Genomic DNA, 12019 nt, shown 5'->3' on the forward strand with positions numbered 1-12019 from the left:
ATTGAAAGTTATATTTTTGAAATGTGTGGGGGAAAATAAAACTAAAAGGATGAAGTTTTTTTTTTGTACTAAAAGGATGAAGTTATGCATTCCAATTCATGTACGGTATAAATTGTACACGTGCCAACACTAATCATATGCTTATATAGAGATATATTCATACAACAGAATTCGATAAATTATCAATACTGCTTAAATAATAATTTCTTTCGATATAAATGTTTATTGTAAAACAAACAATTCGAGTCATTTAGCAAAATGAAAATCGAATGGTTGTGAATTCGAGCTCGATTGTTCAAATCTAGACAAATCAAGAAGGCATGAATTTTTTTTTTTTAATTTTTCTCTTTTAATAAATATTCCGAAAGAACAATTTGAGTCATTTAATATTTTGTGACAATTTATATATGGATCTAATATAATTAATTGTATGGTATGGCCACCCACTCCCCCTTCCCTGGCTGTTTTGTGCGGCGGCGAATACAATTCTTGCCGGCCGCCATCGTCAAATAATGTAAGATAAAAAAAATAAATTTAAAAATTAAAAAAATTAAAAACTAATAAAAAAAACCCAAACCCTATCACTTATTTCGAGTCAGCAAACATCCACTTGCATCAAAACTCGACCAATGGTGGGGCCCACCGATGTCCCCCGACCCTTCTCCCACCACCACCACCACCACGCTCCGCCGCCGACCACCACCACCACCACTTGGTTCCACGGCCCACCAATCAGTGATCATTAGACATTATCACATGTAAACATCCTAATTCTCAACAAGAATATTATATATAACAAAAAAGAAAAAACAATTAATTAAAAGCTAATTAATATTTACATAATCAATAATTCTTTTACATTAACGGATCATCCCAAGTTCCCAACGACAAAACTGTTCTATCCAACACAAAAGAAAAACACTACAAAAATAATCTTAAAAATAAAAAAAAAAATTACCAAAAAAAAAAAATATATTTATATTTTATATATATATAAAGGGTGAAAACCTAAGATCAAATTAACTACGAGTTGCATTTTTACCATCATGCCCCTGACATAAGAGTTTCTTAAATTAAAGAAACTACAACGTAATTATATAATTAATTAAAGAAAAAAAATATTCACCAATAATCGAGGTTCGGGCCCTCGGATTCGGGTTCGGGCTTTTTGTTGAGATCAATCTCATCTTGAAACCAAGAGGGTTTCACGGGCAGGCCATCGCCGCCGTTGGCCTGGAGGGCGTCCACCCTGGCGCCGACCTCCGCCGCCCTCTTCCTTATCGAGGCGGCGGAGAGGTCGTTCAGTCCGCCGGCGGAGATTTCGTCGGGAAAGTTGAGCTTCGCCGTCGGGCCGCGGAGGTAGTACACGGCGGTGTCGTAGGCTCGGGCCGCCGCCACGGCGGTGGAGTAGGATCCGAGCCAGATTCTGGATCGCTTGTTGGGCTCCCGAATCTCCGCCACCCACTTCCCCCACTTACGCATCCGTATGCCTTTGTACGGCTTGTCGCTCCTCCTCCGGGTCACAGCCCTGGCTCCGCCGGCGATGACTGCAGTAGCGCCGCCGCCGCCGCCGCCGTCCATTCTCTCTCTCTAACTCTCTGAAAAAAACAAAATTTTCTCTCTCTTAATAGGAGAAGTGAAGTTCTTGTCATCTGGGCAAAAAGCCCATATTGAATTTTTTGACCTTAAAAGAAAGTTTTTATAAGCAAATTCTAATTCCACCGACACGTACACCACTACACTTGTTTCTCTCTCTAGACTCTGCAATAATATCTTATATATATATATAAACTTTGTTGGAGCTGTATATATATATTTATATATATATATTTGTATTTACAGCGTCAGCCCTCTAATTTTCTTCCCTTTTCTTTAGGGAAGAAAATAATAGGGTCGGCCGCCATGTTATGATAATGGCCTGGCCAATAGCTTGCTGACACGTGTGTTTCTTATTCTCTTTTTCCCTACTCTCCCCACTATTCTTCCTAAATTGCAAGACCTTTTGTTATATTATTATGTAGTAATCTGCAAAAAGTACCCCTGTGTAATCTCTAAATAGCAAAAACTCTCTGTGATAAATAAACTAGCAAAATCCCCCCTGTGAAATTTAGTCAAAGGCAAAAATCCCCCGGTTGACTTAAGTGTGGCTCACTCGCGGGTTGCGCGACTGGTAGTTAGTTTTTGGACGTGAAATGACGAAATTGACCCTAAAAATGTATTTATATGTATATATTTATATATTTTCCTTTTAATTTGATTGTATAGAAATTAAAATATTGTTAAAAAATAGTAAATAATTAAATTTAAAAATTATTAAAAATTTGTTAATAAATTAAGTATAGATTTTTTTAAATCATAATAATGGAATTTAAGTTTTCTTTTCATGTAGCGATAATTTAAAATATATACAAAAATTATGTGATAGTAAAAATAAAAATAAATTAAAGATCCCATTGTACATTTATAATTAAGATATAACAAAAATAAAATAATTAAAATATTTAAAAAATATAAGAATTTATTAATTGCAAAACCCTGGGGGTATTTGTGTCTTTTTATATGAAGTCAACACTCAAATGAGAAATGGGCCGAGTGTGCTATTTAAATAATTTCACAGGGGGATTTTTGCTAGTTTATTTATCATAGGGGGGTTTTCGCTAATTAGAGATTACACATGTGTACTTTTTGCAGTTTACTCTATTATTATGATACAAAATAATACCATATTAATATTAAACTGTTTCAAATGATTTTTCATTTAAAAATAAATAAATATTAGAGTTGTTATTTTTTAAATTACAGTGATGCAATTTTTCGAATCTTTTTTCGAATTTTACTTAAAGAGTGTTAAATGACAAAATTGAGAAAAGTACGTTTGATGCATTGTCGAAATTGTAAAGTAACAAATACTTCAGATAATAAAAATCTCCAAAACGATAATTTTTTCCGCACATCGAATATTTGATTGCATGTAAATTGAACGTTGAGTGGCATTTTGTTTTCTTTTCATAACTCAAATTTCGAGTTTCACCCAACTAATTCTAGAAGCAGATGACCTTTTCGTGATTCGTTTACTAGTTAATTCAGATCCGACAAAACCCCCTGAACTTAGGCTAAATAACAAAAAACACCCCCTCTTATTTGTAATAATTACCAAAACCCTCTTGCGGTTTGTTTCCGGCTTACACCAACCCCCTTACAGTGTGACTTTTTAAGCTTTTTTTTTTTTTTTTGTTTTATTCCGGGGAATATTACACAATTTCAGATATTTGCTTTCTTTAGAAGGGGGCTTTGATTATTACGGATATGTGCTGGTATTTTTCGTTATTTAGCCTAAGTTCAGGGGGATTTTCGTAATTTACCCAAAAATGAATTATTATAATGATTACTTATTCCTTCTTTTTCTTTACAATAAAGAATATTGAGAGAAAAAAAAAGAAATAGGAGAGTAGGTCGGTGGTCGGTGTGGGACAGATAGATACGGTTGTGACTTGACTTTGTCGACCCCTCCACTCCCAACAATTAACTATTTTTATGAAATTAGCTGCCTTTGCTTTCTTTGTGCGTGTGTGTTTTCAGTGATGCAATTTATTATTTCTTTATTTATTTATTTTTGTCTTTTAATATAGAAAAATAATTGTGATAATTATTGAATTTTTAGTTACGTGAGAAACCATCTTATATGTGTTTTATAGAATACGTCAATGAATTAATTAATATCAAACAAGATCGTCCACTTTTCTTTTTTTCTTTCTTTTTTGTTTTTTTTTTTTATGTGGTCGGATTTTCATGTGAAGTACGTTTTGAGAGGGTAGGAAGTTTTATCCATGTCTTTATTTTATTTTCTATCGGATAATTAGTAATTTAATTAGTTCAATTTCAGTTAAGGAAGTCAGTGTAAGGATAGGGGGGCCATTGCCCCCTCAATTTTTTTTTTAATTACTGTATAAATTATTTTTGCCCCGGATAAAACCGTGTAGTGTTGAGTTTTGAATAATCAACTGCAATTGACCTCAATATAACTATTTTTCTTTTTTTCATATAAACATCAAATTTGTAACGTAATTTGAATTTTAAAAACAATTGGTCCCCATATTTAAGATAACAACTATGGTTGGAATTTGAAAATAAAATCTAACAAACTTAGCATCGACAAAAGAACAAAACAAAACAGTTGGATCTGATTATATTCCAATAATGGAGATCGACATTGAACTTGGCCACTTCTTTTTCGAAGCAAAATTTATAACATTTGAAAAACAATATTTCTTTTAGTAATCCGAAATGTTTCGTCGATTTACCATTTTAAATAGGGGTCGACTATTTGCAAACTAAAAGCAAAAAACCTCCCCATCGCCGCCACCGGCCAACCCTTTCGGTATATATCACTCGTCGCCGTCGCAAACTCGCAATCACTAATACATAACTCACATTAGGTTCTTCTATAGTACAATCTTCCATTTTAATGCCGTTCGATTCCATAATTTCTTGGTTACAATTTATGGTTTAGAATGTTGCGAGTGTGCTTTCGTTGTTCGAGTTTTTGTGTTCTTCCCTTTTTAATATAATTGAGAGGCGTTATGGTATGTTTTTCCGTATTAGTGTATAACCTGATTTTGATTTTCCCCGTAAGCCTCGTGTGGCTTTCAAGATAAAATTAGCCAAAAAAACGTTAACACTTCACTAATTCTCAATTAGCTTAAAGTAAATTCAGGCCTGTTTCACAACAATGTACAGTATTCAGAAAACAAAAAAAAAAGTCAAAATAGTGGGTGCAGAAAACAACACCCCACCCCCACCCACCCCCCTTTCTTATTTTCGTCTCACTTCGATAGATTCGATGTATCCTAGTTCATGTTTTCAAAGACGATGATGTCAACTTCGTTGACTTCAATGGAAATATCAAATTAGAAACATAGTACCATTTAAAAAAAAAATTAAAAAAAGTAAAATTAAATACTATAATTTGTCACGTTTAAGATTTCTGGTGTCTGAATCTTTCAAATACTAGCACGTTTTTCTAACCTCATCTACATCACAACAGATAAATAAAAAATAAAAAAACCAACACAAGATCTGTTAGTCTTTTGGTTTAATGTAAGTGATGCTACAAATTACATACTGGAGCTACTAAATCAAGCCAACTATATTCTATCTCACCACCTTTTTCGTTTTTCGCTCGGTATTATATATCGTTTTGTTTTTCTTTTTACCTGGACTTCTTACTTCGCATTCCCATCCGGGATTTCGCAAATCTAAATTCTAGTTAAGATAACAGTTCGAATTCAACAAAAAAAAAACACGAAACAAACATCGTAAACTAAAAAAAAGAAGTGCAGATAAGTAATTAGGTAAAAAAGGATACTCGAGACGCATCCCTTCACCGGATGTTGAGGAATAGAGAAATGTGCCTTGTAGATCCCTTAGAGCCTCAGTTGAACTGGCAGTATCCTGAGTGTATTTAGTAAAGAATGCAGATATATGATGAAATGAAAGTATCTGACGCATAATAAAAAATGAAAAAAAAATGGATTTTTTATTTTAATAAATATATTACTCTCTTTAATGATTCTAATTGTACCTGAAAGTCGACAAATGCAACAGGAGCTCCATAGGTGCCTTGCATCTTCAGTTTTAAAAATCCACGGCATCTATCGGAAGAGTCCAAAGAAGTAAAACGTTTGTTAAAGTCCAGTCAAATTCCTATCTGATAAAAAAAAAAATTAATTAGAAAAAAAGACAAGATGCCCTTTTAGATACCTCGAAAACACGTGCATCAGCTCTTCCTCGTTGCAGGTTGGACCAAGATTAGCCACAAAGAGTGTCGGACATGGACCGCTGTTCTGCATTCAGAGGTGAGAGGGAAAACATTTAGTCAACCTTGGAATCAATACAGCCACACAAACATAGGATAGAAGTTTCTAGATGAAAAAAAACTTTTCGGTTGTGTTACAATCAATACTAATTGAAAACTTGAGTTTAGATGGTCACTTTCATAATTAACATCATAGTAATTTTTCAATAAAGAATGTCAACCTGGAAACTAACGAGTCAAATGTGATAAAAACATGCATTGCAAAAGCCCTTAATAGACTTCTAAGCAAAGATAAAAGCAAACAGTCGATTCTTTGGGGGTTTGGAAAAAAAAGTCGTTTCTTTCTGTTAGCATGCATTGCAAATAACCAATCTATAGTGAAGGAGATTATTTCAAGAAAATAAGCTCCGACAATTGGGTAGTAGACTTTACCAACTTTGAAGAAACCCTACTCATCGATCCACCACCATCAACACTCCGCTGACTGGATCATGCAAAAAATAAAATATTAGAAGTTTCACTCGTTTATTGCCACATTAAACTAACAAAAGTATTCTAACTTCACGTGAAGAGCAAGTTGCTAGTGCATAGTGCTTCTCCTTAGCCCACGATCTTTGCATTAGAGGATAATTCAAATTGTAATTTAAGGGCGTACTGAAGTAATCAGTTTTGGTTAGAATAAAATGTGCATAGGTAGTGCGCAAACGACCTTTGTGTGGGAGAATAACCAACTGTGCTGTAAGAAGAATTAACGATTCCAGGCGTGTGCGTGTGAACCCTGCCAACACCTGCTGGTGCCCAAGCGTGCAAATAAATGTGCAGTGTGAGCTCTTTGAATAATGTATCACTCCATGTGATTATTAACTAGCTACAGCCTCAAACGAGATTAGAAAAACATTTCATTCAACCAGAAACACCGAGTTTTAAAAAACAAAAAAGAACCGGACCTAACAGGCGAAAACGTATAATTTCCAACCTCAAAGTGGCGACATAAATACATTGCATAATTAAAGTAGAGCGCATATCTTACCAGGATCATCGTTCCTTGAAAAGCCTGCAGATCCCTTTTGCCTTTTTTCTGAACCTTGACTATCGTCATCTGATTGAGGATTATATTAATTCCATGTGATTATTGCAAAACGAGGCGCATAAGGGAAAAAAATGATTCGAGTGGTGATCTACCTGCTCGAGAGCGCTTTGACCTGGAATTAGATTTCGCAAGATCGATGTGCAAAGTAGACCCTTTTTCAAGGTCAAACACCATCCCCTGATCAGGGCAACAAAAAAGTATAAAAAATAAAGTCTTACTAAGTATGGTGCTTATACAGTGTAATAAATTATACAACTCATCATAATATAGAATTCGGAATTTTCTAGATGACATATCACTGCTTGATGATGCTTTGTGAAAGCGAATTGCACCTATAGATAATATGACCCTAATAAAGAGACAACCAACCATGATCCAATGGTCGGTTTTTATTTTAACTGCTTTCATCAAAAAATTACTGCCCAAAAAGAAACATTAATCTTCATACATAAATGTACAAACATCGTTCCGACAAAAATATGCGCAGTAAAAATATTGTAAGGACGTATCAGAGGATCTTACGTTTATTGCATGCAAGGCCATGACTGCCGATTGTTGATCCACAAAAGTTGCAAAAGCAAACGGCTGGAGAAACAGGATGTAAGCGTCAGAACGCCTTTTCGACGAAAGAAAGTACACGAAAGCACAAAACATACAACTCAAGGTTCAAGAAAATATCATACATCTTCTGTATGCTGATAATTCAAAGTTAAGAGATGGGCTATTCTATATATACAAACACTAAGCAACGTAAAATTAGGCAAAGGGATGATTCGATCTTGCTAGCCCCCCTACCAATCAAACGAAAGAGCCCGACCTAGTAGATGCAACTTCAGATGATTTTTAATAAACCTATCAAAACTTTTAAGTTAAATAATCGCATCAATAATGCCAGCATAAAGATGCTCAGTCACAAATCTAGTTGTTCTATAAACCATGTATATACATACATTCAGACGTATGTAAAACATCATTAATCATAGTAACTTCTGATCGTTTTATATCGTTCCATTTCCTTCTTTTAATGTACACTCAATTCCACTCCACTAAATCAACTGAGAACCAGAAAATTACACCCTAATTCGACAATGATCGTTCATTCGACCTCATACAATAACACCAAACACTAGAAAATTTTGATTATACAACTTCATTTCACTACTACTTACAAAAATCCCTTCTTTATTATACCATAAAACAAAAAGGAAACTAATCAATTTAAGCTTACGAAAACACACTCATATAAAATATACATTATCCATAATTTTTTTATGTGCATACCTGATTATTAGATGAGGTAGGGGGTCTGAGATTAGAAGTTTCGTAACCGGGGCATTCACGGAAAAGATGGTAAATTTCTCTCGGTTTTACGTCCTCCGGTAGGCCGGCGACGAAGAGCGTGCGAACCTGGTCAAGCGATGATTGGGGATAGAGTGGCGGAGCGTAGGCAACGTATTGGGGTTGCAGGTGAATCGGATCGACGACGGCAATCGGCGGCGGGTGTACCGTTCCCGGAGGCGGCGGCGGTGGTGGCTGGTAATAAGGGTGGTGGATTGGAGGAGCATAGTAAGCTGTGAGGTCGTCCATGGAAGCTTGAAATTGGTGCCCTAGAAATTACGGATTTTACCTGTATATTTGTTAAGAGCTCGATTAGGTTTCATTTTTTTGACTAAATTATCTAAAAATTCATATCGTTGGGTCAATGGAAGATTAAACAATTTTATATGGCCCCCAAAATGAATATTATTAATTAATTATCTAAATAAATGAACAAACATATTGATCATTGTGATTATTCTCCCGCAAAAGGGATCATACTAATCAATGCTACGCAGACACCTAGTTATATATAGTTTATATATATAAATCATGGGTTAATTTGACACACGCATATACACACACTCACACACACTTTAGGCACACACATATACAGACACATTTGACACACAGATACACACACTTTTCACACACACACACACACACACACACACACACACACACACACACACACACACTTCTAAGTCTAACGACACAAAGCAAAAGAAAAATGTAAAAGAGTAGTACAGCCAAAATCCACCAGGAGTGAAATATTATTTTCTAATTCAATTTTGGTATTGGTATATTAATATTCGTAGTTGTTTTTTGCGTTTTTTTCCCCACCAGAGAGAGAGAGAGAGACCTGTCGTGGCGAAGGGGGTGGAGCGGTGTTATTGACGGCGGTTGAGTGGAGCGGTGGTGTTGACGACGGCAAGCGGCGGTGGAGGTGGAGGCGGAGGATGAGAATTGGCAAGGGTTGGGATTTGCCGATTTGGGAACTGGTAATTGACAATTAAGAAAAAGGGTAAATATCACTTCACGCCTCTAAAAATTGAGGGTTTCCACTAAGCCCCCCTAAAAAGATAAAAACAAAAAACACCCCTTCAAAATACAAAATTCGTCGCACATTGCCCCAATAGTAGAATTTTTGGCTAAATGGAGTACTTAAGATTTAAGAAGGATAATTTTGTCATTTAAGGAAGGCTTAGGAATAAGTTCACTTTAATTTATCCACCTGAAACTCCCATTATAATGATTTTTCATTGTTAGAATTTAATATATTTTTATTTGCCGGATAGAAACGATAATTTCAATGTGGGTCTTTTGATTTTTTTTATTTTTTTTTTCTTTTTTTTTGTTTTCTTCCACGGTACAGTTTTACTTTGATATGCCCATCGACAGAAAAAACAAAATTAAATATTGTTTGAATGTCTAATTAGTAATTATTTGTTCATTTCGGCTACATGTATTTGAGTATGGTTGCAATTGTTACTTTCATTTATTTACTTCATTTATTTATTTGGGCTTTTGAGATCCTACACCGGGTGAAATACACCGGGTAGATCTTTACCATTAATATACACACAAACACACACACACCCACATTGGTGTGTGCAGATCAACGGTGAAAAATCACCCGGTGTAACCTTCACCGGGTGTAGGATAGATAAAACCATTTATTTGAGTATTGGTTGCAATTTGTCCGGAGGTGGCTGAATGTCAAATTATATATTTATTTTAAGCTCGATTAGATTTTATTTTTCGACTAGATTATTTCAAAATTCATGACGTACAATGAAACAATTTTGTATGGTCTCAATCTGAAGATTATCATTTAATTATGTAAATAAATGGAAAAAAAATATTCATCATTGCGTTTTTTTCCCCGTAAAGTGGTTGTACTATTCATAAGCGACACCAAGTTATATATAGTTTAAAAAATATATTTTATGGGTTAATTTTTAAGGTTTAATTCCATTTTGTACCATTGAAATGTACAATTTTGCTACTTTGCACCCACCAAAATAAGTTATAATACTTTGCACCATTAAAACATGTTTAATCATTCAAATTGCACCATAATTTGTTTTTCGGCCAAAATTGTTGTAGTTGACTTATTTATGATCGCCATTAGGGACATTTGTGTCTTTTCAATTAGCCTTTTCTCCAGGGTGCAAGACTAACACTACAAATGTATTTTCAACGGTGCAAAAGAGTCAAATGATTTTTCCGAGAGTGAAAAAAAGGAAAAAAACAATACTTTAAGTACATGATTTGAGAGTTTATTAATTATCTCGACTTTGATTTATCTTCGAAGAGATCAATAAATGTGAAAACTATTAAACTCAAAATTTAAGAAGAAAAACTAATTAAATGTTAATAATATAAAACTAAAAGCCTTGAGCAAATTTCAAAAATTTACCAAATAGAAGGAGGTGTTAATATCTTCTTTGAGGGTGCAAAATGAAATAAAGTCATTTTTAATTAGAACAATTGGCACATTTTTTCCTTGAAAATAACACACTTTTTGAAAGTGTTTTGGAAATGGACTAACCCTGTAGTAAAAACAGTAACTCTGGACTATTTTTTTTTTTTTTTGAATTCAAGGTCCACTGGTCAAAACGACGAACTTTACTAAATAGCACATGTTATTTTCATTTTTTTGTTGATGTGTACATATTTTCATATTGTATTATAATTTTGAGTTGAAAGTATCCCAAATAATAATACAAAAATATTAATGAACTAAGTACAATAATGGAATAAATATGTTTAAAAATCACTCAACAAGGTCAATAGCACACCTAAAATTCCAGTACCTCAATCTAAAATTGGTGCACATACTATGCATACTGTCGAAAATATATGCATGTCGATGCACTTGAAAAAAAAACACTTTCATACACCGGTCGTTTCTCCGTCAAGAATATAATATGTGAGTGACAAAAAGGTGTTGATTTTCATCTAGACACACGACAAACAACATCTTATGTTTGTATTAGGTATACAAATGAGTTCCATCAAAGTTGATCACCGTAAGTTAATATTTGAAGCCATCAACACACCGTGAACCTTAAAAAAATAATAATAAACTTTGTAAACTTGAATCACGGTGAAAGACAATGGTAAAATTTAATATTCACGAATCAACTAGTTACCAACTCATGTAAAAGCAATGAATCATTTCTTCATTATCAGTGTATGTTTGATCATGTTTCATGTTTGTATTCGGAATACAAATGATTCCATCAACTTTGATCCTTGGCCCTTGCACTCAATTCAATTTTCTAAATCCTTGTAGTTTCGCCTTTTGGATGATGAATTATGTTTGCTTGGATTTAGAAAATTGAATTGAGTGCAACAACTTACTTGAATACACCAAAAAAACAAAGTTCAAAATTATTCAAGGTCAATCAAGCAAGTGGTAATAACAAAAATCATCAGCATTAGTAACATCATTTTTTAATCCTACAAATCAAGAAAACATCTCAGCATCAAAAGAAGAGTAACAAACAAAAATAAAGTTCATAATGAAGTATTACCAAACTCTCAGCATCTTCGTCATCTTGATAATTAGGAAAGTAGTTTTGATTGATCTTGTCCACAAGATCATTTAGTTCAATATAACACTTCTCGAGTTCTGCAAGTTCCTCACTAATCTCACTATAACGGGCATCAGAAACAGCCTTCATTTCCTCCAACTTCTTGTCAATCAAGCAAGTGGTAATAACAAAAATCATCAGCAATAGTAACATCATTTTTTAATCCTACAAATCAAGAAAACAAATATTAGAACA

General features: G+C 34.1%; 2 protein-coding genes across 6 annotated transcripts; both read right to left on the reverse strand.

The window, feature by feature from the left end:
* Positions 1–813: 813 nt before the first annotated feature.
* Positions 814–1776, reverse strand: LOC105961093 (ethylene-responsive transcription factor ERF008). The gene has a single exon (XM_012985332.2). It carries the CDS (start codon positions 1579–1581, stop codon positions 1123–1125), a length of 459 nt encoding a protein of 152 aa, XP_012840786.2. The 5' UTR covers positions 1582–1776; the 3' UTR covers positions 814–1122.
* A 3161-nt stretch (positions 1777–4937) lies between these two features.
* Positions 4938–9268, reverse strand: LOC105961114 (RNA-binding (RRM/RBD/RNP motifs) family protein). 5 transcript variants are annotated; one of them, XR_016034745.1, is made up of 11 exons: positions 9085–9268; positions 8187–8532; positions 7428–7490; positions 6998–7082; positions 6846–6914; positions 6525–6603; positions 6248–6299; positions 5761–5843; positions 5582–5651; positions 5366–5440; positions 4938–5255 (listed from the first exon to the last, which is right to left on the reverse strand). XR_016034745.1 is itself a non-coding variant. In XM_012985356.2 (11 exons), exons 2-11 carry the CDS (start codon positions 8490–8492, stop codon positions 5210–5212), a joined length of 939 nt encoding a protein of 312 aa, XP_012840810.2. In that variant the 5' UTR covers positions 8493–8532; positions 9085–9268; the 3' UTR covers positions 4938–5209. The 5 variants fall into 5 exon arrangements, 3 of the variants coding, with proteins under 3 accessions (XP_012840810.2, XP_012840809.2, XP_088682517.1); XM_012985356.2 differs by having other exon boundaries at positions 5366–5451; XM_012985355.2 differs by having other exon boundaries at positions 5366–5451; positions 6525–6606.
* Positions 9269–12019: the final 2751 nt, after the last annotated feature.

Source organism: Erythranthe guttata, chromosome 12 (genome assembly GCF_056151865.1).
Source record: "Erythranthe guttata isolate IM_541 chromosome 12, IM_541, whole genome shotgun sequence".
Lineage (NCBI taxonomy): Eukaryota > Viridiplantae > Streptophyta > Magnoliopsida > Lamiales > Phrymaceae > Erythranthe > Erythranthe guttata.